General features: G+C 39.1%; 1 protein-coding gene across 1 annotated transcript; it reads left to right on the forward strand.

The window, feature by feature from the left end:
- The first annotated feature begins 456 nt into the window (after positions 1-456).
- DNAL1 (dynein axonemal light chain 1) lies at positions 457-24996 on the forward strand. The gene is made up of 8 exons (XM_036312486.1): positions 457-730; positions 7619-7657; positions 9472-9581; positions 12768-12823; positions 16513-16568; positions 20606-20732; positions 22412-22552; positions 24829-24996. The coding sequence occupies exons 1-8, from the start codon at positions 728-730 to the stop codon at positions 24867-24869; spliced, it is 573 nt and encodes a 190-aa protein (XP_036168379.1). The 5' UTR covers positions 457-727; the 3' UTR covers positions 24870-24996.
- Positions 24997-26859: the final 1863 nt, after the last annotated feature.

Consider the following 26859-nt stretch of genomic DNA (forward strand, 5'->3'; position numbering starts at 1 on the left):
GTGGGTGGGGAGTGAGGGCGGAGGGTGGGGCGGGAACTGGGAGGAGGGGAGTTATGGGGGGAAAAAGAGGAACAAATGTAATAATCTGAACAATAAAGATTTAATTAAAAAAAAAAGAAAATGAAATTTATTTCTTATTCTAAAATTTAAAACATCCACATTATACAGCATAATCCAAGTGAAACCTAAATGCTATGTTTTCAGCCGCCTCTGGCACCCAGGAGGAAGGTAACTGAAGAAATTCGGCCGAGTTTAGCTTCGTGTACCCTCAGTGGGAGGGAACGCCAGGTTCCCTGCAGCAGGTAGTCCAGAGAAGGTCAGGAAGGGCAATTAGCAGGGGAAGCGAGCTTTACAAATCCTTTTATGGGCAGGGCAATGGTTATAGGGAGGTTTCGCAGTTTTAAACTTGCGGCGGGTACGTCGCTGCAGATTAGCGGCAACTGCTTTCTCTGGGAAAAGCACATCCCGACCACCGGGCGCGGTTCAGCTCCCGAGCCCTGCGCGGCACAGGCAGTGGCGCTGCAGCTACTGGGGAGCCATGGGCAGCGGGGCAGGAGGACCCGGGCGGCCGCCCCGCCGTCCCACAATGCCCCGCTCCAGCCACCTGAGGGCGGAGAGAAAGGACAGCGGCGGGGGTAGGGATCCACGGCGAACTCTGAGAAGTGCGCACGCGCACTGACCTCGGCGGGCCCTAGCAACCAGAGCAGTGACAGTAGCAACCGCCGGAATGGTGAGTCTCTTCCAGGCCTGGTAGCCAAGCCGAGAAGAGATTGGAAGTGGGAAAGGGTGATTGGAGAGTGGTGAGGGTTGGGAGGTCGGAGGGTGCCCTTGAACAGCGGAAGGGAGCCCGGGAGCGGATGCTGGCTCCTTGGAGTCAGAGGCCTGGGGCAAAGGAGAAGCTGGGTGGTCTGGGGTGACGGGGCTTGGACGGATTAGAGATTGGGTTAATGGGGAGGGACCCTGGCAAAGAGAAGGGAAGGCAAAGAGCAGGAAATTCTCGAAGGAGAGGGGCTTGGGGTGGGAACGGTGATGGAAGGGAGTGGGTGAATAAGGGTATCTTTTACAAAGAAGTAACTCCCCCCTCCCCCGCTAGCGAGATGGAGTGGGGGAGCTGGCTACGAGAGTGATGCGTGTCACACCATTGCGGCAGTATTTAAACCTGTGATGTGCGCAGGTTGCCCTGAATGACTGTGAGTGCAGTTAATAGGTAGCGTTGTGAAACCCAGCCTGATAGAATGCATTAGGGTACTGTTCCTCAAATGTCAGTGTGCGTATGTATGATTTTAGTGGGCCCAAATACTATGAGCTTGTTGGAATCCAGATTATGCATTTTTAATATGATGGGGGAGGTTCAGGCATGTGCATTTTGACAGTGCACCTCAGGTTATTCTAAAACTGGAGTGGGCCCCACCACACTTTGAGAAATACTGCCTTAGCTTTGAAATCTGTCGTCTGTTTATCCAGTGAAAACCGTTATGAAGTAATGGCTTGACCTAGTGATGCTCCTCAGTTCCTACTTAAAATGTGCTCTGTCTTGCTTGCATGCTTGGCAGTTCCCACTAGTAGCGTGAAGAGGGATGTTGTTGGTTGGTTATAGACCCAGCCAAAGCTGTTCAGCAAAGGATGTGATTGGCTGGCTGGGATGGAGATGTTTATGAAGAATAAGTATAATTCGTTGTCTTCATTATGTGATTCCAATGCTACATAGGTGGGCAGAAACTGAGCCCAAGAAATGGAAATGATGAGGTAGCCATTCATGCCCACCCTCAACCACGAGATTAAACACCACTCTTTTTAAAGTAGTCCCCGTCCCTTCCTTACTTTATTCCACAGGCATTTAGCTAAAACCACTGCCAAGGGAAGGAAAAAGTTCTGGAACCTAGGTTTATATTCAGGCAAAGAAACAATAAGCTCTAAATCCCACAAGCATGAACCATAAGAATTATTGCAAATCTTCAAATAAAGAATCAGAACCAGTAATTAGATGAAGTTAGCTGAGGCTGTAAATTGTTAGTTCTGGTCCCCTCAGAAATACAGGCCCACATAATGTGTTATTTACTTATAAAGGACTTTCCTTACATATTTTTTTATTGATTGATTTTGAGAAAGAGAGAGAGAGAGAGAGAAAGAAACATCTATTTGTTGTTCCCCCCATTTATGCATTTATTGGCTGATTCCTGAATGTTCTCTGACCTGGGATCCAACTGCAACGTTGGTGTATTGGGACCACACTTTAACCAACTGAACCATCTGACCAGGGCCTCACATAATTGTTTGTTTGTTTTTTAATTAAAAAAAAATTAGCTTCCAGTGTCTTAAAAAAGGATATTTCACAAGACTGAGATTTCTGGCTTCTTTGAAAAATCAGAAATACTATATTCCACCATAAGACATTTTTTTTTACATTTTTATATTATTGAAAATGTTTGTATTACTGTCGTATAATTGGCAGCATCTTTTCTTAATGGCACATAAAATAAGGATGCTGCTTTCATTAAGGGAGTTTTCATGTTTGAAGAAATGTGATATTAGGGTAATTCTTGTCCCAAGTCCCCCCTGTCAACAGTTTTCTAGAGCCAAGTAGGGGCTCTTTACCTGGCTAGCTTTATCCATTAATGATGTTCCATTGGTTCTTTAGGCATTTCAGTTTTTGATTCCTGCCCTCTAGAGAGGAACTTGTGACCTTCCGAGATCAGACATGATTGGGTGTGTTCAGGATGGTATGGCCTTAGACCAGTGGTTCTCAACCTGTGGGTCGCAACCCCTTTGGGGGTCGAACGACCCTTTCACAGGGGTCACCTAAGACCATCGGAAAACACATATATAATTACATATTTTTTTTGATTAATCATTATGCTTTAGTTATGTTCAATTTGTAACAATGAAATTGAGGGTCACCACAACATAAGGAACTGTATTAAAGGGTCGCAGCATTAGGAAGGTTGAGGACCACTGCCTTAGAATTAATGACCTTATAAACCAATTTATAGATAGTTAGATTGCTTCCAACTTGAAAGTGTTCTTATGTGTCTTTTTATGGACCCATGCAAGGATTTCTCTGGGAAATATACTAGTAGTGGGATTGCAGAGTCGTAGGGTCTATGCAGATTTAATTTACCTACACACTGTCAGACTGCTTTCCAGATTGGCTTTACTAGTTTTTGCTTCTCTCTACATTATCACCAACTTTCTAACTTTTGCCAGTCTGAGGATGTTTTTTAGCATTCCATTGTTTTATTCTGCATTTCACCAATTCTTAATGAGTTTGAATACCTTATGATATTCTTGTTAGTCATCTGGATTTCAGTTTCTGTGCATATTCTGTTTATGTTTTTTGCCAACTTTTCCATATTTCTTTTGGTTCTGAATTTTAGGAGTTCCTTATATATCTAGATATCAGCCCTTTGTTGGATTTACATTGAAAATATCTTCTCCCAGTTTTTTGTTTACGTTGTCAACAGTGTTCTTCACTTGCTGAACTCCATTTGTTCCAATATTTGTGAGTTTATTCTATATGATTTCTATATAGATGACCATCTGCACAAAGTGAGTTTTGTTTCCTACTTTTAACCATTGCAGTTTGTATTTCTCTTTATTATAACATTTTAAAGATCTCTTGTACCATGTTAAATAGTAGCAGTGATAGTAGACATCCTTGATGTGTTTGGGATCTTAAAGAGAATACTTTTAATGTTACCATTCCAGTCTGGCTCACCTTACCCACCTCATTTAAAACAAACATCCTCCACATACATATACACAGATCCTGATATCCTTTACCAAGCTCAGCATTTTCTCTTTCTTTAGCAATTGTCATCTTCTAATATAGTGTATAATTTCTTTATTTTCAAAATTGTATTACCATTTGTCTCCTGCTAATAGTTCTATGAAGGCAGAGGTCTTTGTTTTATCTTTTGATATATACTAGGTATGTAGAAGAATGTTTGGTATATGGTAGACACTCAATGAATATTTGCTGAAATGAATGAATTTCTCCATTAAGTATGGTGCTTATTATAGCTTTTTGGTATGTAGCTTTTCTTTTCTTTTTTAAATCCTTTCCTGAGGATATGTTTTTATTGATTTTAGAAAGAAAGAAAGGGGGGAGAGAGAGATAGAAGCATCATATGTGAGAGAAACATTGATTGGTTGGCTCCAATACACATGACTGGGGATTGAACCCGAAACCTAAGTATGTGCCCTGACCAGGAATTGAACCCACAACCTTTTTGATGTATGGGATGATGCTGCGATCAGCTGAGCCACTTGGGAGCCCTTTAACTCTTAAATGAGAGCTTTAAATATCAAATGTAGACTTTATGGGCCCTGGCCAGGTTTCTCAGTTGGTTTAAATGTCCCCATACGCCAAGGTTGCGAGTTAGATGCCTGGTCAGGGCACATACAAGAATCAACCAATGATGCATAAATAAGTGGAACAACAAATTGATCTCTCTCTCTCTCTCTCTCTCTCCTTCCCTCCCTCTCTCTCTTCCTTTCTCTCTAAAACCAAGAAATAAATTTTTAAAATTAAAAAATGTAGAACTTTATCAAGTGCTTTTCTCCACTTGTTGAAATAAATGTGATTTCCCCCCTTTTAATCCAATAATAAATGATTTACATTTATAATTTTTTTCTGTTGTTAAACAATCCTTATGCTCCTGGGATAAACTTTTCTTTATCATGTTCATTATACATCATTGGCTTTGGAGACCTATTATCATATCTAGGCTTTTCAAATCTGTGTTGAGAAATGAAGAGGGCTCCTTATCTCGTTATAGCATCAAGTTATTCTAGCCTCTTAAATACATTGGCAGCTTTCCCTCTTTTTCTGGTTCCTGGAACAACTTGTATAACAGGGAATATCTGTTCCTTGAAAGCTTGGTAGAACTCATTTGTAAAATTAGGCTTGGAGCTTTAGGGGAGGAGGATGAGGGTAAATCTCTTCAATTTTCTTTTTAATGATTTAAATAGTTATTGGTCTGATTCTTCTTGTGACAGTTCTGGCACTTTTCTCTTTTTTGTTTGTTTTTAGAAATGTATACTTGGCCTAACTTTTCAAACTTATTACCATGTATTTGCTTATCATATTTTATTTTAAAATCCCTGTGGTATCTATATTATTTCCCCTTATTTAGTTTATATTTTTAACTTGTATCTCTCTCTCTCTTTCTTTTAAATCCTCACTCAAGGATATTTTTACCATTGATTTTTTAGAGAGAGTGGAAGGGAGAGGGAAAGACAAAGAGAAACACTGATGTGAGAGAGACTCATCAATTGGTTGCCTCCCACATGCCCCAAACCAGGGCCGGGAGCCTGCAACCGAGGTAGGTGCCCTTGAGTGGAATTGAACCCAGGACCCTTCAGTCCAAAGGCCGATGCTCTATCCATTGAGCCAAACTGGCTAGGGCTATCTCTCGTTTTTGATCAATCAGGCTTGCCAGAGATTTAAGAACTAACTTTTAGTTTTATTAATCTTTTCCCCGCTGCTCTGTTTCTCATTGACTTCTTCCTTTGTATTTCCTATGCCTTTTTTGGGTTTATAATGATGTACTTTTTCAAATATCTTGAATACTTAGCTTATTTGTTTTCTATCTTTTGTTCTCTCTTCTTTTAAAATAAATGTATTTGAGGCTGTAAGTTTCCTTTTATGTGTTATATGTATTTCTCATATTTTTACTTTCTTGTCTTTTATTTTATTATTTTACTTTAATTTATAATTTTTTAACCCAAGAGTGATTTATTATTAGTATGCCCTTATTTTCTAGACATACTGCTATATACTTTGAAAACTTTCCCTTTGTTTTTGTTTAAGATTCTCTCTCTCCCTCTCTCTCTCTCTCTTTTTAATATATTTTATTGATTTTTTACAGAGAGGAAGGGAGAGGGATAGAGAGTTAGAAACATCGATCAGCTGCCTCTTGCACACCCGCTCCTGGGGATGTGCTCGCAACCAAGGTACATGCCCTTGACCCGAATGGAACCTGGGACCCTTCAGTCCACAGGCTGATGCTCTATCCACTGAGCCAAACCGGTTAGGGCTCTCTCTCTCTCTCTTACAGTGGTTCTCAACCTTCCTAATGCCACGACCCTTTAATACAGTTTCTCATGTTGTGGTGACCCCAACCATAAAATTATTTTCGTTGCTACTTCATAACTGTAACTTTGCTACTGTTATGAATCGTAATATAAATATCTGATATGCTATATGTGTTTTCCGATGGTCGCGACCCACAGGTTGAGAACCGCCGCTTTAATGTTTTTATTAATTTCAGAGAGGAAGGGAGAGGGTGAGGATCACTGATTGGCTGCCTCCTGCCTGCCCCACCCTGGGGATTGAGCCTACAACCTGGGCATGTGCCCTGACCGGGAATCGAACCATGGCCTCCTGGTTCATGGGTCAACACTCAGCCACTGAGCCACGCTGGCAGGGCTCTCTTTCTTTTTTTTTAAAGGAACTCTAGCAGTAATTCAATGGATGTCTTCCTTTCTCATCTTTAAAGTTTTAAATATCATAATAAATGGAATCTAAGGTATTATTGATTATTAAGTGCGACATTATTTTATGTTCTAAGAAAGAAAAATAAATTGGAATTGAACTATAACAAATAATTTCTTATCACTTAGAATTTTTATTTTGAACTTATTGGCAGAGTTCTTTTAAATGTATTTGGGCATATAGACTTTTATTATATGTCATCCTTTGCAAGCATAAAAAGGAATCAATGGCCGAAACCGGTTTGGCTCAGTGGATAGAGCGTCGGCCTGCGGACTGAAAGGTCCCAGGTTCGATTCTGGTCAAGGGCATGTACCTGGGTTGCGGGCACATCCCCAGTAGGAGATGTGCAGGAGGCGGCTGATCGATGTTTCTCTCTCATCGATGTTTCTAACTCTCTATCTCTCTCCCTTCCTCTCTGTAAAAAAATCAATAAAATATATTAAAAAAAAAAAAAAGGAATCTATGTATATGAGATAAAATGGTTCTTGTTTTTCTAAAACTTCACCACTGCCACCTGACCACAACAATTGTAAATTGTTCCTGGTTAGAAGATGCATCCGAATTTCAAAGATGTTAACATGTGAAAGAAGATGTAGATCTTAGAATCAATGAAATGACATATTTTAATATCAAGCTTTGAAAGCTATATATTTTTTGAAAGCCAAGTGGGAGTTATGTAAATGGACATTACATCATGATTCCCTTAATTTCTCGGAGAGGTATTTAAATAAATCTTTCTGATTTGAGAAAATTAAAAAACTCTTTGCATATAAAGTCTCAAAGAAACAAGTTAATTTTTTAAATGGTAGATACAAAGACTAGTAATTATTGCATGAAAAATTAACAGATTAGCCCCAGCCAGTTTGGCTCAGTGGATAGAGCGTTGCTCTGCGGACTGAAGGGTCCCAGGTTCTGTTCCGGTCAGGGGCATGTACCTTGGGTGCAGGTACATCCCCAGTGGAAGGTGTGCGGGAGGCAGCTGATCGATGTTTCTCTCTATCGATGTTTCTAACTCTCTATCCCTCTCCCTTCCTCTCTGTAAAAACTCAATAAAATATCTTTTTAAAAAAATTAACAGATTACACCAATAAAGACAGCCTTGTTTTTCCTTCTCTTTTTAAGGCAAAAGCAACAACAATCAAAGAAGCCCTCGCCAGATGGGTGAGTATATGAGTTTTTAACTTCTTTTACAAACCATGCAAGGAGAATTTTTAGATAGTTATTTAAATCTGACCTTTCAGTAAAAGGGACCTTTGTGGTATTGGAACTACTTAGTTATGTTGACTGTGGTGGTGGGTACATGAACCCACATAGGTGATAAAAATGCGCAGAACCTAATGCACCCATACAAACACAGTCACACCATATATATAAATGAGTACATGTAAAATTGGGAAAATCTGATTTAAATCAGTGGATTGTATCAATATAAGTATTCTGGTTGTGATATACTTAGAAAATATTATTAGGCAGCATATATTGGTAATTAAATTTTAATTTTGTATACTTAGTACCAAAATTAAACTCTAAGGTATAACTTAGTAGTAAATTACTGCAGAGTAAATAGTTGTGACCTCAGCTGTGCTGTAAAGAGAATATCTTCCAAAATTCTTGATATTTTGGGGTTCTAGTTCAGACTAAATTATGTATAAAAACAGAAAGATGAAATGACAAAGAAAACAGTTGATCTTATATAGGTCTGAACCTGATATTTAAGGAAACGTTATTTAGAGACAATGAATTCTTCCCAGGAAGATGTTTTTGTTGTTGTGTTTGCTTTTATTAATTGATAGGCTCTTAAAGGATCTATAATAATCAAAGCATAATATGCTAATTAGACTGGATAGCCAAACGACCTTCCCGACGTCCTTTTGGACGTCCTTCCAGACAACCTTCTGGACGAAGCCAGGGCTTTGAGGGCCACGGCAAGCCACCACAGCTGTGCGGGCCAAGCCTCTTGCACGAATTTCATGTATTGGGCCTCTAGTTTTAAATATGACAGAAATTAGTTATTTTCTTTCCTCTTTTTTCCCCTTTGGTTCAGATCTAACAATGAATTACTTTAGTTTTCCATGTAGAACCTTGATTATCAGAGTCAACAGTAAAGGTCAATAAGTGAACTATAAAGAATGCACAGAATTGCCCTGGCTGGTTTGGCTCTGTATAGGCAGCGGTTCTCAACCTGTGGGTCGCGACCGCATTGGGGGTAGAACGACCCTTTCACAGGGGTCGCCTAAGACCATCCTGCATATCAGATATTTACATTACGATTCATAACAGTAGCAAAATTACAGTTATGAAGTAGCAACGAAAATAATTTTATGGTTGGGTCACAACATGAGGAACTGTATTTAAGGGGCCAGAAGGTTGAGAACCACTGGTATAGAGTGTTGGCCCATGACTGAAGGGTCCCAGGTTTGATTCCAGTCAAGGGCACGTACTTACCTCGGTTGTAGGGTTGGCCCTGGTCAGCCCGTGCGGGAGGCAACCAGTCTATGTGTTTCTCTCACATTGATGATTCTCTCTCTCTGTCACTCCCTCTACTCTCTCTAAAAATCAATGGAAAAAATATCCTCAAATGAGAATTAACAACATCAAAAAATTAAGAATGCACAGAATTGCCCTGGCCAGTTTGGCTCAGTGAGTAGAGCATCGGCCTGTGGATTGAAGGGTCCTGGGTTAGATTCAGGTCAGGGCACATGCCCGGGTTGTGGGCTCGATCTCCAGTGGGATGTGTGTGGGAGGCAGCCAATCAATGATTCTCTCTCATCATTGATGTTTCTGTCTCACTCTTCCTCTCTCCTCCTCTCTGAATTCAATAAAAATATAGTTAGGAAAAAAAAGCAATGCACAGAACTACTAATTTCTAATAATTGTTTTGAAATAAAGATAGAAAAGCCTTAGGAAATTCTAGCCTCCTTTAACTCCACATTACAATCAGGGATCATTTTTTTCCAAATTAATTTTTATCACAGGAAGAGAAAACCAGCCAGAAGCCATCTGAGGCCAAGGAGATAAAGCTTTATGCCCAGATCCCTCCTATAGAGAAGATGGATGCGTCCTTGTCCATGCTTGCTAATTGCGAGTAAGTTCTCTTCTTTATTCATCCTTCTGGTTGTCTGGACAATTAAAGAATTATTCCCCCACCATATTCCCAGGTTTAAGGAACTCAATTTTTCCTTAGTACTTCTCGGGAGAGGGGGATGACTAGAAAATATGCAGATTTGATCAGTAATTTACACTGTACAGTAATTGACTTTGCTGTATCATGTAAAAAAATGAATAATTCCTCTTCAAGTCAAATCAGAAAGGATATGATCACATGTTCTAGAGTCAAACTTTTTAGGTTTTAAATTTGGCTATGCCACTTTCTGGCTATGGAATATTAGGCAAATTGTCTCATATCTTTGTACCTCAGTCTCTCAAAATATGGATACTAATATTTCACAAGGGAAAACCAAAATGGCGGCATAGGTTAACGCCGGAGATTGCTGCCTCGAACAACCACTTCAGAGATATAACTAAAGGACAGAACGGACATCATCCAGAACCACAGGAAGGCTGGCTGAGTGGAAATTCTACACCTAGGGGGAAAGAGAATATCATACCCAGACTCAGAGGAGGCACAGTGCTGAAGTGAAATACTCAGGTGCGGAGTGCGCGTGCGGAGCGGGCTGGCGGTGAGGGCGCGGTTGTTGTTTTCAATTGGGAGGGAGTTTCAGACTCTGAGCTCCAGATCCCGGCGAGTCTCTGGGGACCCAGACTCAAACGGGAGAAGCGGGATTGTCTGGCTTCGGTTGGAACTCGAAGGCAGCTTTCTCTCCGAGGTTTGCAGCGGTTGCTGGGACTCTGAGAGGCGGAGCCCCTAGGTACGGAACTGAGAGCAGCCATAACTCCTTGCTCCGCCAGCCTTGTAGATCCCCAGGGACCCGCCCCGCCCAAGCCCTGCGCAGAGCCATTTGCCAGATAGCCTCAGGCAAACGCTAGATTAGCACCGCCCTAGAGATCCAGCACAGAAGCTCTCCCACTGCAGACACAGCTGACTCTCATAGCCAGTTAGCCTGGAGGTCAAATCACCCCTGGTATTGCCGACAATCAAGGCTTAACTACAACAAGACTGCTCACAAAGACCACTAGGGGGTGCACCAAGAAAAGATACAAAAATGCGGAGACAAAGAAACAGGACGCAAATGTCAGAAATGGAAGATATAGAGCTCAAAACCACACTTTTAAGGTCTCTCAAGAACTGTCTAGAAGCTGCCGATAAACTTAGTAAGGCCCTCAAAAAGACTGGTGAGACCACCGATAAATGTAGTGAGATCCTCAAGAAATCTAATGAGACCCTCGATGTTGTGATAAAGAACCAACTAGAAATTAAGCATACACTGACTGAAATAAAGAATATTATACAGACACCCAACAGCAGACCAGAGGAGCGCAAGAACCCAGTCAAAGATTCGAAACGCGAAGAAGCAAAAAACACCCAACTGGAAAAGCAAAATGAAAAAAGAATCCGAAAATACGAAGATAGTGTAAGGAGCCTCTGGGACAGCTTCAAACGTACCAACGTCAGAATTATAGGGGTGCCAGAAGATGAGAGAGAGCAAGATATTGAAAACCTATTTGAAGAAATAATGACAGAAAACTTCCCCCACCTGGTGAAAGAAATAGAATTACAAGTCCAGGAAGCGCAGAGAACCCCAAACAAAAGGAATCCAAAGAGGATCACACCAAGACACATCATAATTAAAATGCCAAGAGCAAAAGACAAAGAGAGAATCCTAAAAGCAGCAAGAGAAAGAAACCCAGTTACCTACAAGGGAATACCCATACAACTGTCAGCTGATTTCTCAACAGAAACTTTGCAGGCCAGGAGGGAGTGGCAAGAAATATTCAAAATGATGAATACCAAGAACCTACAACCAAGATTACTTTATCCAGCAAAGCTATCATTCAGAACTGAAGGTCAGATAAAGAGCTTCACAGATAAGGAAAAGCTAAAGGAGTTCATCACCACCAAACCAGTATTATATGAAATGCTGAAAGGTATCCTTTAAGAAGAGGAAGAAGAAAAAGGTAAAGATACAAATTATGAACAACAAATATGCATCTATCAACAAGTGAATCTAAGAATCAAGTGAATAAATAATCTGGTGATCATAATAGAATCAGGGACATAGAAAGGGAATGGACTGACTATTCTTGGGGGAGAAAGGGGTGTGGGAGATGCGGGAAGAGACTGGACAAAAATCGTGCACCTATGGATGAGGACAGGGGGTGGGGAGTGAGGGTGGAGAGTGGGGTGGGAACTGGGAGGAGGGGAGTTATGGGGGGAAAAAAGAGGAACAAATGTAATAACCTGAACAATAAAGATTTAATTAAAAAATATATTTCACAAGATTGTTGTAATGGTTAAAATAGTTAATGCATGTAAAATACTTAGAAGAATAACAGGCATGCATTAAATATTCAATAAAATTAGTTTTTATTATATTTTTGCATGAAATTTACTAAGATATAAAAACATTTTGTCAATAAAGGAAGACTAAGAATTGTATATATTCTCCCTTTAAAAATTTGTCTTTATATAATTAAAGTATGTATAGAAAAAATCTAAGTAAATATATATGAGCTATTAAAAATTCCTTGAACTAAGTGATCTGGGGGAATGTGTGGGGTGGTTAGGATTACATATGACTTCTTACAATATACATTTCTGAAAGATTTAACACATGAGAAAATAAAATGTATTGTTCTGTTAGATGGTTTTAAAACTTAATTACATATCATGGACATATCAAGTTGGTGTCAATAGCCCAATGTCATTTGTTTTCATGACAGTATAGTAATCCTCAGTTGATGGATGTTTATAGATTTCCCCCCATTTTTTTGCTATCATAATATAATCAATAACCTAATTCATAGAACTTTTGGTATTTGCATTAGTATTTCAATGCAATGTATTCCTAGAAATGAATTACTGTGTCAAAGAATACATGCATTAAAATATTTAATAGATAACACCAAATTGCACTCAAAGAGATTTTTTAAAATTTCCTACAATGAGTCTATGTTAACTTTTGTAATCAGAAAAAACTATGAAGATTTTAAAATGAAGGAATTTATGCCATTTCTGAAGGGGATAAAAGAATTCACTGACAAAAGGAAGTATGACTTAAATATCATCTTTTATGGGCACTAGAGAATAATCTCTGATATACTATTTACAATTTTTTCATATTAATTCAAGTTTTCCTTTGTTCTTTTTAAGGAAGCTTTCACTGTCGACAAACTGCATTGAAAAAATTGCCAACCTGAACGGCTTAAGTAAGTGATCCACAGTAGCAGATGGTTCATGGATTTTCTAGTTATTGGAATAAACATTCCAGAGACACTACGTAATCCCAGAAGCCGGCACCTGTTTTAACCACAGTAATTGTCAGATGACAGAGAGAATATATAAATCATTTGTCTTAAGTTTGATTATCCAAAGAAAATTACAGATATATGAGACCTGAACATTTTAAATATATTTTAAAGTTAAGGGTTTGAATTGAGATATCTTAAATTTAAAAATCAGATTTTTTGTGTTCAGATTTGTCTTGTGTTTCATACTGGTTATATTTAACTTTTAATTTCTCATTTCTCATCATCCCTGTGTTTCCTGTGCTTCTTAAATTTGTTAACGACATTATCACCTACCAAGCTGCCAAGGCCTCTGACTCTCGTGCTAGTTTCCCATGGCTGCTGGAACTTGATGGCTTAAAATAACAGACATTTATTCCCTCCCAGTTCTGGAAGCCAGAGCCTGAAATCAGTTTCACTGGCCAAAGTCGAGGTTTTGTCAGCCCCACTCCCTACGGAGGCTTCAGCGGAGAACCTGTTCCTTGCCTCTGCTCGATTCTGAGGGCTGCACATTCCTTGAACTACATCACTCCAGTCCTGCCTCAGTGGTCATACTGCATTCTCTGTCTTTTTTTTCTGTGTCTAGTTTTTCTCTTTTGAGTTTACTTGTGATTGCATTTAGGGAACACCTGGATAATTGGGGATACTTACCTTAAGATTCCTAGCTTATTCACTAGTGAAGAAACAAACATTAAAACAAGATATTAATATTTTGCCTATCAAGTTGGCAATGACTTGTTTATTTATTTATTTATTTTAATATATATTTTATTGATTTCAGAGAGGAAGGGAGAGGGAGAGAGAGATAGAAACATCAATGATGAGAGGGAATCATTGATTGGCTGCCTCCTGTACGCCTCCTACTGAGGATCAAGCCCACAACCCAGGCATGTGCCCTTGACTGGAATCAAACCCGGGACCTTCAGTCTGCAGGCTGACAATCTGTCCGCTGAGCCAAACCGACTAACGTGTCAATGACTTTTAGAAAGTATAATACTTACCCGGCCAGCATGGTTCAGTAGTTGAGCATGGTCGACCTATGAACCAGGAGGTCATGGTTTGATTCCCAGTCAGGGCACATGCCTGGGTTGCGGGCTTGATCCCCAGTGTAGGGTGTGCAGGAGGCAGCCAATCAATGATTCTCTCTCATCATTGACGTTTCTATCTCTTCCTCTCCCTACCTCTCTGAAATCAATAAAAAAATATTTTAAAAAATGATTAATAAAATATTATTCTTGCCCCCCAAGGAGTTCATTATCTAAAGAGACAGAACATATTCCTCACTATGAAAATGACTAATATTTCTTGAGCATTTATATGTACCAGGCACTATTCTAAGTCCTTTATATACACTAACTCATTTTATTATTCACAATAGTGCCCTTGCTGGTTTGGCTTAGTGGATAGAGTATTGGCCTGAGGACGAAAGGGTCCCAGGTTCAATTCTGATCAAGGGCATGTACCTTGGTTGCAGGCTCTTCCCCAGCCCAGGCCCTGGTTGGGGCTCGTGCAGGAGGCAACCAATTAATGTGTTTCTCTCACATCGATGTTTCTCTCTGTCTTTCCTTCTCTTCCACTCTCTCTAAAAATCAATGGAAAAATATCCTCTGGTGAGGATTAATACAATAGTTATGAAGTAGGTAATTATTATTATAATCCAAGACCGTCTTTTATAAATGTTTACAAAGAAAGAGTAATTAAATTAATTAAAACCAAAGTTTATATAACATATATACCTGATACACACAAGACACAAACACACCATTTATTGTGTACTTACCATGGATTAGGCATTAGGCTGAATGTTTTATTATATATATATATATCTGATTTCAGAGAGGAAGGGAGAGGGAGAGAGAGCTAGAAACATCATTGATGACAGGAAATCATTGATTAGCTGTCTCCTGCACGCCCACACTGGGATCCAGCCCACAACTCAGGTATGTGCCCTGACTGAGATTCGAACCCTGACCTCCTGGTTCATAGATTGATGCTCTACCACTCAGCCACACCAGTCGGGCTAGGCTGAATGTTTTAGACAATTATCTCGGTTCTTTTTTTTAAAAAAATAATTTTTTTTATTGATTTCACAGAGGAAGGGAGAGGGAGAGAGTGACAGAAACATTAATGATGAGAGCGAATCACTGATCGGCTGCCTCCTGTACGCCCCCACCAGGGATCTAGCCCGCAACCTGGGCATATGCCCTTGACCGGAATCGAACCTGGGACCCTTCAGTCCACAGGCCAATGCTCTATCCACTGAACAAAACCAGCTAGGGCTACCTCAGTTCTTATATGCTTATAAAATAGATACTGTATTTCTTTATTTTACATAATAAAACTGTGATTCAAAGAGGTTTGGTTGCTTTCCTAGAAAGTTGGGATTTGAACTCAGTTAATTGGTTTTGTATTCTTAACTATCAATTTATGGATGTTATAGAACAGTGCCATCCAATAGAACTGTCTGCACATTCCCAAAACAGTTGCCACTACCCTTACACAGCTAGTGTGACTGAGAAACTGAATTTTAATTGTATTTATTTTTAATTAAGTTAAATAGCCATGTGACTAGTAGTTACCATATTGGACAGTGTAGTTATTGAAGTTTAAGTTGTGAAAACTAAATGTATAATTTATGCATAAGTAATCAAGTAGTTTTTTTTAGAACAAATGAGATTTCCTGTGTTTTACTAGGAATCTTTTTTTAATTTTGAAAATAATACATGTACGTGGTTTTATGTAAATAGTTCAAAAGAAGTCTTCTTCTGACCATATACTCTCAGTTCCTCCCCCACAGCAACCACTGTTTCTTCTTCCTTTTTTCTATTTCACAAATAATCTATAGATACACAGATAGAAACATCCTTATAAAAAATACAAATAGGCATCTTTTAAACCAAATCACAATCTAATTATTTAAAAGACTGAAAGTAAAAGATTTAAAAAATACTAATTAATTTGATTTCTAATCCTTTGTGGAGTGAGGTGTACTATTCTTAAATATGTTTTCTATTATGAGTCCTCATACCATAAAAGATTTGACGTATATACATGCTCTCAAATCTAAAGTTCAAATCTTCTTTGCTCTTATTTTATCCCTCTAATATTTTTATTAGCCATCAATTTAAGAGCATGCATTCTAAATAGCTAACAATTAAAAAAAATTAATACAGGCGTGATGTGAAATCTCAGTTGTAGTGTTTACCTTATTTTCTTTTAAATATATTTTTATTGATTTCAGAGAGGAAGGAAGAGGGAGAGATAGAAACATCAGTGATGAGAAAGAATCATTGATTGGCCGCCTCCTGCGGCCACCTCCTGCACGCCCCCAACTGGGGATCGAGCCCCAAACCCAGGCATGTGGCTTGACCGGAATCGAACCTGGGACCCTTCAGTCCACAGGCCAATGCTCTATCCACTGAGCCGAACCAGCTAGGGCATGTTTACCTTATTTTCTACTTGATTACCACTTTTAATTAATACAGCCTTTCTTACTCTTATACAAATATATTTATTATATAAAATTTATTAAAGCTATAGTATACTAGATTTACAATTGTGTAATATGATTCTCATAAACAAAAAATTGCTTTTTTTCCCCCCCGCTACAGAAAACTTGAGGATATTGTCTTTAGGAAGAAACAACATAAAGAACTTAAATGGACTGGTAGGTTGCTATTTATTGCTTTACAAAAGCATATACATCTTTCTTAGTATGAAAATAATACTTGTCCATTGCAGAAATTTTATAAAGTAGAAAAGTAACTTTAAAAAGTCCCAAAGCCCTGGCCAGTTTGGCTCAGTGAATAGAGTATCAGCCCTCGGACTGAAAGGTCACGGGTTCAATTCCCTGTCAAGGGCACATACCTCATGCGGGAGGCAACCAATTGATGTATCTCTCTCACATCGATCTTTCTCTTTCTCTGTCTCTCCCCCTCCCTTCCACTCTCTCTAAAAAGTCAATGGAGCCCAGCTAGTGTGGCTCAGTGGTTGAGCATTGACCTATGAACCGGGAGGTCAGGGTTCGATTCCCCATCAGCGCACATGACCACTCTAATCTGTAAAACATGGAATGTTAAATTGAATGAAGGGGTCTATTGAAAACTACTGGTTGCATAACCCATGGACACAGACAATAGGGTGGTAAAGACCTGGGGGGGCGGGCAAGGAGGGCTGGAAGGGTCAATGGGGAGAAAAGAGGACATATGTAATACTTTCAAAAATAAAGATTTCAAATTTTAAAAAAAAGATTAAAAAATAAAATAAACCTGGAAAACTGACTATTAAGGTACATTATAAGCCCATTTGTATATATGCTCTGGCCTCTGCCTTTCTTTCAGATCTCATTTCATATTACTCTTCTTTCTAGCTGTAATCTCCAGCTACTGGCCTTCTTTCTCTTCCTGGAATATACCAAGTCCATTCCCACCTGAATTTTGTACTTGCTGTTCCCTCTGCCTAAAAAACTCTTAGTTCCTATAGATTTCCACATTACTTGCTCCTTCTTAACTTTCACACTTCAGCTCAGATGTCACCTCCTCAAAAGTGACCCAGCTACCCTATATCTAATGTGGCAATAACTCTTGATACACACACACACACACACACACACACACATACACACATACATACACATACACACACACATATATAAATTACAGTCTGGAAAAAATTTTAAATTGATTTCAGAGAAGAAGGGAGAGGGGGAGAGAGATAGAAACATCAGTGATAAGAGAGAATCATTGATCGGCTGCCTCCTGCACGTCCCCCACTGGGGATCAAGCCCACAACCCGGGCATGTGCCCTTGATCAGAATCAAATCCAGGACCTTTCAGTCCACAGGCTGACGCTCTATCCACTGAGCAAAACCAGCTATGGCTACTGTCTGAAATTTATTGGTTTGTTCTTCTCCATCTTGTTCATCCCTCCCCCCCCCGCCCCCCCCCCCCCCGCCCTCTCTTTCTGTTGCTCGCACAGATCCTAATGCGCACGTCAGTTTTGCTCATTAGTATCTGCCTTATGCTTAATACAAGCAGCAGGCATTCTGTAAGCATTTCATGAGTGACTCAATATGTTTTATTACTAATTATAAAATCTATTAGGTTAAATTTTTAATTCTAAAAGTAATATATGTTCATTGTAAAAAACAAATCAAGCAATTTATAAGTATAGGAAATACACTATGAAAATCTTTTTTCTCCATACCTACTTCCCCAATTCCATGAGGTAACAAATAATATTGTTTTGTATACTTTAATATTTTTTCTGTGCAAATACAAATGGATATCTGTGTAAATGTGTATGCCTATGTGTTATATATTTTGTACTATTGATATACAGGGTTAATATATTTTTCTTCTGCTTTCTCACTCAATAGAGGGGTGGGCAAAAGTAGGTTATAATCATAAATAATACAATAATTAGTAATAATACACAAATAAACTCTGTTTTGTGTACTCACAACTGTAAACCTACTTTTATATTAGTAATATTTTTCATGTCAAAAGGTGACTATTGTAAATAAAGCTGCTATTAACATGAGTATTTAAATATCTTTTTGAAACCCTTTTTAAAATTCTTTAGGGTAAATGCCCACAAGAATTGCTGGATCATATATTTTTAATTTTTGGAGGACCTGCCAAACTGGTCCATAGCACCTGCAGCATTTTACATGCCCACCAACAGTGTGCAAGGATTCCAATTTCTCCATATCCTTGCCAACATTTCTTACTTTCTGTTTGTCTGATAGTAGCCATCCTAATGAGTGTGAGGTGGTCTTTCATTGTGCCAACCTCCTCATTTTACAGAGCAAGTCACTAAGAAATTATTTGTTTACTGGCAGAAGTGAACCAATTTGCTGAATGCTTGTTCACTCAATGCCCAGTTCTCCAAAGGGCCAGTTTATTGAATGACAGTTTTTACTGAATTGATTCAAACAAACTTAGCCAGGTTTCACTGATTATATTCACCAGATTGCTTCACCAAAATCTCATCTTTATTACTTACTTTTAATATATATAGAAAATTGTGTTTCTTGGAATGGTTTCACACCTTTTGAAATTTTCTTTAAGGTTTTGTTTAGTGCTGCTAATGTTATTGCAGCTGTTTCATCCAGTTTTTGGATTTGTCAGTCCATCTTTGTAGAATGTCAGTTTCACATTTTAGGCACTGGTCACTTCTCAAGTTATCAAAATAGTAATCTAATTGAGCTGGCTAGCAAGTACTTATATTTAGGGAAATATAAAAGACAGTAGAATAGATTGAAGATGTACTGAAAGACAGAACCACATCCTGGGCATTCAACATCTGTACAACATTTATAAGTCAATATGCCTTAAGAAATTCTCGTTCTACAAAGTAATATTCCCAAGTAAAGTCCCAAAATGTACTGAAATTTGGTAATGGCAAAAGAGCTGCATCCAAATGGCTGAAAACTAAGTAGAAGCTAAATTAGTACTTGGAGAATTGAACAAATTGGCTATATTAAAATTGACCAGCCGAAACCGGTTTGGCTCAGTGGATAGAGCGTTGGCCTTCGGACTGAAAGGTCCCAGGTTCGATTCCGGTCAAGGGCATGTACCTGGGTTGCAGGCACATCCCCAGTAGGAGATGTGCAGGAGGCAGCTGATCGATGTTTCTCTCTCATCGATGTTTCTAACTCTCCATCTCTCTCCCTTCCTCTCTGTAAAAAATCAATAATATATATATATATATATATATAAAAATTGACCAAAAGTCCTCATCTGCACATATAAAAACAACACTAAGTGGCAGAACCCAGAACTGAGCCTAAATCTTCTAGTCAGCATTTAATCAGCATTTTTTCTGCTATCTCATACTTTTTAAGTTGGAGACATGAAATGGGTGCAGATGCACTGCAATGAAAATACAAGCAATAAAGTTTAAATTACATGAAAACGGATTTCCCCTTCTGAAAGACATATATGATATACTAACTAGATCACTTTGGTGATTTAAGAGCGCCAGGACGGAAAGAATCACTACAGTCTGTCTTATGTCTGAAAGAGGGACATTTGTGCCACCACTGACTGTATCTATCATTTAAGAGCCAGTATGGTCTAATTTTCTTACTATAATGGAAACTGAATTTTATACATGCAAAAAAGTGAATTAATGGAATGATAGTTGTATGAAAGATGGACAGATATTTGATAGGTAAAGGATAGTAAAATATTAATGGTAGAATTTGGGTAGTGGATATGGCGTCTACTGTAAAAATTCTTTTGACTTTTGTTATGTTTGAAAGTTTCCATAATAAATATTGGGAGGGGGGGTGGGAATCCTGAAATTTAGACCCAGCTCTACTACTTAATAACATTGTGGTCTTAGAAAAAGCCTTAAGCTCTGTATAATAGAAATAAATAACCTGCTTTTCTATCTTAAATGTTACAAGGATAAAATAATAAAATATATAGGCAAGTAATTTGAAAGCTATACTAGTCAATAAAAGTGATCAAATAGTGCTGTTATTTTCCCTGTTGGTGGTTTCAGTACCTTTTCTTAGTTCAGATCAGTTTGAAGAGAGGAAGAGAATGTTCTGCTTGGCTTTTTTAATGCCAAAAACTCCCACACAGCCTTCAGCTCTCCTGCCAGGGGACAGGTGGGTCTGGGTTCTCTTTATGTCTATAAGGAAGGAAAAAAGCTTAAAAATAAGCATATATATAAAATTGCTTTCTTTTTCAGGAAGCCGTAGGGGACACATTAGAAGAACTATGGATATCCTACAATTTTATTGAGAAGTTGAAAGGAATCCATGTAATGAAGAAATTGAAGATTCTCTACATGTCTAATAACCAGGTGAAAGACTGGGGTAAGCTGAGGCTGGCTCTTTGCTAACTTCTACCTCCTATTTATAGAAAATAGCCCAATAGGGAACAAGGAACAAAAGGAGTACATTTATTTCTAACCACCGAGGGAAATAGCTAAATGCTTAAAATTTACATCTAAATATTTACTTAGAATGATTTTAATTGAATAGGTTCTGGTCCTATTAATCTTTAAAAATTTCAATTAATTGTCCAAAGCCTGGAAGAAATCAGTTTAAACTTAATAATTATTGTGTGGAAGGCTTATCTGACATCTATATTACTTTGCTTTTGTTTTTTAATATATTTTTATTGATTTCAGAGAGGAAGAGAGAGGGAGAGAGAAATAAAACATCAATGATGAGAGAGAATAATTTATTAGCTGCCTCGTATATACGCCACATTGGGGATTGAGCCCGTAACTTAGGTATGTGCTCTGTCCAGGAATCGAACCATGACCTCCTAGTTCATAGGTCGCTGCTCAACCACTGAGCCATGCCGGCTGGGCGCTTTGCTTTTGCATTGTACATTATTTATTCAGTATTTACTAAAGCCCTATTGTGTGCATGAACTATAGGCCAGACTCTTGAGATACATAGTTGAATAGGACACTATCTCTGCCCTCAAGGAGTTCACAGTTTAGTGAAAAGGTTAGTTTATCTATACTAATAAAAGGGTAATATGCAAATTAGACTGGACATCTTCTGTATGTCCTTCTGGACAAAGCCACGGTGGCAGGGGCCAAGGCAGAGTGGTTAGGGGCAATCAGGAAGGCAGGGGAGAGCAGTTAGGGGCGATCAGGAAAGCAGGGGAGAGCAGTTAGGGGGCGATCAGGCCAGCAGGCAGAGGCGGCTAGGGTAATCAGGCAGGCAGGCAGGTGAGCGGTTAAAAGCGAATGATCCTGGATTGCGAGAAGGTGCAGGCCGGGCTGAGGGACACCCCTCCCCCCCTTTCCTCCTGTGCACGAATTTCATGCACTGGGCCTCTAGTAAGCTAATAATTGTAAAACTGTGATAAATTCTGCAGTAGAGGCTCCAATGAGTTGCTTTAAGAATTCAAAGATGAGAGAGGGGATAAGTATAGACAGTTTAGCTTAGCCCATAGTGATGCAATACAACATAGAGAAGACCTGTCACTGCTGAATGATTTGTTGGGGGTTTTTTTGTAGGGTTTTTTTTTTTTATAATCCTTACCCAGGATATTCCTCCATTGACTTTTTTTAGGGAGAGTGGAAGAGAGAAACATCGATGTGAGAGAAACACATTGATTGGTTGCCTCCTGTACGAGCCCCAACCAGGGCCCGGAGTTGGGGCAGAGTCTGCAACCAAGGTACGTCCTCTTGACCAGCATTGAACCTGGAATCCTTTGGTTCACAGGCCGATGCTCTATCCACTGAGCAAAACCTGCGAGGGCTATTGTTCCTTTTTATTGTAAATCCCATTTCTTCTTCTTATCCTAGCCTTAGGCCAGCATAAAGGTAGAAGAGGTATGTCTTCTTTTCCCCTCCCTTTCTGTAATGTTTTCAGAGAATCAGTCCACATGGTCTAACTACCCTTCCTTCCTTCAAAATCTTAAACGACAAATTGTCTTGAATAGTCACCACCAGTGATATTGGAATTCGACCCCGAAAGCATAGCAGTAAAACCTGCCATTTTAATGTGGGAGATGTTCTTTGTACCTGTAGCTGAATTTGTGAAGCTGGCAGAACTGCCCTGCCTGGAAGACCTGGTGTTCGTCGGCAATCCCCTGGAAGAGAAGCATTCAGCTGAGGGGAACTGGATTGATGAGGCAACCAAGAGAGTGCCCAGACTGAAAAAGCTTGACGGTGGGTGTCTCTGAGCCAGCTTAGGGGCATTCATAGGCATAAGGGCTGAATTTATGACACGGAATCATGAAAAGGAGCAAAACTGAAGGAAATGATAGGTTGGCTCTATTCCAAGGCCATTTTTGTCCACAGGAAATTTTATGGTCCAGGTTTGAGCCAGGGTGAAATGAAAAACTTTTAGGAAATTTAGACTGGTAGAAGATCATCTCTAGATCAAAAGCTTATAAAAAAAAGTTGGGCTTATTCTGAAATCACAGGCACTATTTTGCAGAATAATTAGACATAAGTGGTAAGTAACTACTTTTTCACAATTGGATAAAAATTGTAGTGTTCTCTTACCCTCTCCCCCACAAACACACACACAGGATCTAAGATAGGTGTCTCTGTCAGTGGATATCCTTAATTGACTGGGTTCTAATCCCAGTTCTACCACTTAATATCTTTTTTGTCATTGTGGGAGTTACTTAATTTCACCAACGGTTTTTGTTTTTGAATCTAAAATCTGGAAATGATAATTTGTCACAGACCCCTTGGGGTCTCACCTATTCCCAGTGGTGCTACCAGGAACCCAGGTCAGGATTCCAACTGTTCCAGAACCCAAAAACTTCCTTTTCTCTGCCAGCCAGGGAAATATCTTCCTAGGAAAACCTATATCTATTCGGAGGAAAACCAGTATCCCCTCCTTTTCCACATCATTCTGCGTCTCCTCACAAACTCTGATCTTCTCAGTGATCTTCTTAGGCTTTTCACAGACAAAAGCCAGTAAGTCTGACAGTCTTTCTGCCCCTGAAGCAATGATGCACAGAGCCCATGGCCTACCTATTGTCTTCATCACCACATTCATACCGATATTCACAGTCCAAAACCAAAGGGCCTAGTTGTCTATGGCCGAGGTTTCCTTGTTCCTCAACCCTTCAGTCCCCTCTTCACCACCCGTTACTTTGCCATTCTGTCCTTCCTATTCTATGCCTCTTTATCTCTCCCACCACTTCTATCTAAAGGTCAGTACTCAACCCTTTTATCCACCTCAGCTTACTATGGTGGTGGTTCTTTCCCCCCACCCCTCAATATTTTTTTATTGATTTCAGAGAATAAGGGGGAGGGAGAGAGAAAGAAACATCATGATGCGAGAGAATCATCGATCGGCTGCCTTCTGCATGCCCACATTGGGGATCGAGCCCTGACCAGGGTCAAACTGGGACCTCCTGGTTCATAGGTCGATGCTCAACCACTGAGCCACACCAGCTGAGCTGGAATTAGTTCTTAATTAAGGATAAGGTTTAGATGGAAGGATAGTTGGGGAGGGCATTTCAAAATGGAAGAACTTTGTTAACCAGGAGTCCCGGGGTAAGAGTGTGCAAGATGAGTTTGGGACACAGTGAGTTTATTAGTTTAGCTGGATTGGAAGGTGACTGGCTAAAGAATTATGATTAAATAGTTGACTAGGTAAGATTGTAGGCAGGTTTCAAATGCTGGAGCTCAGAAATTCCCTGGTCCAGCCAGTGAGAGCTTGCAGATGTGCTTTGTTTTCTGTACTTTGGTTCTCCCCACCCCCCAACTTATTACCAATGTTTAATATTTTGGGGAATAACATAAAAAATCAGATATATTGGATTGCATATTTTATTGTGAAAAATGAAGAATATTTCTTTGTATTTAACATACAAAGTTTCAGTATATATAGGGCTTTATTTATTTATTATTATATTTTTTATTTGGGGTACCCACTCTTAGCCAATCATGCTGGCTAAGATTGGAAACTGAGATTCAGATAGGAGTCTCTTGGCCAAGACCCACCATGTAGTTCAGTGCTGAAGCTAGTGGTGAGCTTTAGGCCCTTTGCATAGGCTCTCAAGGGCAGTGAGTGTGTATCTCTTCTCAACTCCACATTGGGTGATGTCATGTTAGTAGCTCGGAATGGCCATGGTGGGAGTATTTACACCACAGGAAGTGGCAGCTGCTACAAATCACAGCTGGTTATTAAACATCAGTACGTAGTGCTTTATTTTTTATGCCTGGCATCTGTAGGCATTTTTATTTGCAACTCTGCATTTAGAGAGCCATATATTCATAAGTACTTATATTAATCCCTTTGAGAATTCTCCTGAGAGGCTTTTTGGATCATTTGAAATTAAAGAGATTATTTTATGAAATTACTTTATTATGGCATACTTCACAGCATTTCAGAGCTTCTGAGGTTAACGGGAAAATATTTTCGTTTAGAATTTTAACAGTCTATTGAGAGTGACCAGAAATAATTTTCTTTTTCATTTTAGGTACCCCAGTAATTAAACAGGATGAGGAAGAAGAAAACTAACACCATGTTTTCCACTTCGTGTTAACTTATTTAAATGTCATAAGAACAATAGATAAGTTTTGTATAATTGTCTGTTTTAAAGATTCTGTGTGGAGCGAAAGGTTCTTAAGATAAAACATATCTATGATGTCTTTTTTTTTTCTTAACCTATTCAATGTCCCACCCCCCCGCACCCGCAGGTGGTAACACCAACTTTATATATTGTAGTCCTCTTTTTAGAAACTACAAATTTTCAGTTTTTTGTCTTCAGTCTCCATCTACTGAAACCTTTATAGACTGAACAATCATTTTTAACAAAAGAATAAATGTGGTTATTCATTCAATTTTTTTTAGGTCAGGCAGTGAAATATATACGCTTAACTTTTGAATCTGTAAACCATCTTCCTAAAGATCCATCCCCTTACGACTCAGAAGCACAAATGTGTCATGCCTTTGGTTCCAAAGGCAGCACGGTGGCAGCAGCCGTAGAAGCAAAACTCCAAAGTCATAGTGAAAAAGCTGTGGTGAAAAAAATGAAAAATTAATATCTTGGAGGCCTTAGCGCCCACGTTATGTTTACTTACTTGGTTTTCAAAAAATATGTACATTGTCAACTGGGATTTAGGTTGTGTGTACATGTGTGGCCACTCAGGTCACTGTGCATAGTCAGTCAGTCATTCCATGAGCCAGGTCAGTGGTAAAGTGACTGTCATTATTCCTTTGACTAGCGCTGTGGCCATGTTACCCATGTGGTCCTGATCTTAGGCACACTTTTGGGTAAATAGTTCTCTGTATGTTATATAAGGAAATATATATATAAGTGGTAGTTATATTTGGATGCCTAGTCTAAATCTTGGCCATTCATATATATTAAAATTTGCCCTAATAACTTTGATCTGTTGACCGCCATGTTGGTAGAAATGATTGTTCTAAGGGTATATAACTTAAAGACTAGATCTGGTACCTTTCAATAAATTAAATTTAGTATTTCAAAATATATTTTTAGAAAAGTTCTAAGTTAAACAGCTCTTAAAATGAATTATGTAAGTGGTATTGGAGGGAAAAGAGATGTTTCATTATGGGATCCCAGGCAAATGGCAGTATTTTTGAGGATTGCTTCCTCTGTAAAGCATTGTAGGTGATTTAACCTCAAAATTACAGAGCAATAGTTGGATACAGAGTTTAGAATTTATCACATAAGAAAAAAATTCTTTTTTGAGAATGAAGATATGGTAGTCAGTAACCAGATGAAGTCCATAGTAAGCCATGACCAAATCAGTGATAGATTGCAGTAAGGAAGTCAGAGGCCCTCTGCCAAATTGTGCCTGAAGTCCCTCAACCAGAGACTATTGATTTTCATTTCCCCATTTACTTGTGTAAAAATGAGTCAAAAACTGATTACATAAGTAGTACTGGGTTTCAGAAGTTTTCAGTTATCATTTAAATAGGAATTACATGATTTCTCAGTCATGCTGATCAAAAGGGACCACTGCTTCGACAATCAATCCTAAAAAGGAAAAATTAGCCCAACATTTCTTTTTTAGCTTCCTTTTAGCTCTTCCTCACAATCTGATAGGAAGAAATCTTAGCTCTGACTGACTTACACTTTCAAAGCCTTTGGGTCTTAGCTTCCGGGACCCAAAGTTTTCTTGTAGTATGAACTTCATCTAGTAGGCAGACTTGAAGCCATATTGCTATGTATGGGTGTATTTTCTAAAAGTTATTCTGGAAGTGACTATAATAGGGAATGGATGACTTCATATTTAATTTTTTTAATGGCTTACAGTCTTATTTTTGCTTATTTTTAGTTCTGCATTAGAGAAACTAATTTTCTCTCTTTCACCTTGTTCTCTTTCACCTTGTTCTCTCTCTCTCTCTCTCTCTCTCTCTCTCTCTCTCTCTCTCTCTCGGAGGGGAGAGGGAGAGATAGAAACATCAATGATGAGAATTATTGATCAGCTGCCTCTTGCATGCCCCCTACTGAGGACAGAGCCTGCAGCCTGGGCATGTG

Source organism: Myotis myotis, unplaced genomic scaffold (genome assembly GCF_014108235.1).
Source record: "Myotis myotis isolate mMyoMyo1 unplaced genomic scaffold, mMyoMyo1.p scaffold_m19_p_1, whole genome shotgun sequence".
Taxonomy (NCBI): domain Eukaryota; kingdom Metazoa; phylum Chordata; class Mammalia; order Chiroptera; family Vespertilionidae; genus Myotis; species Myotis myotis.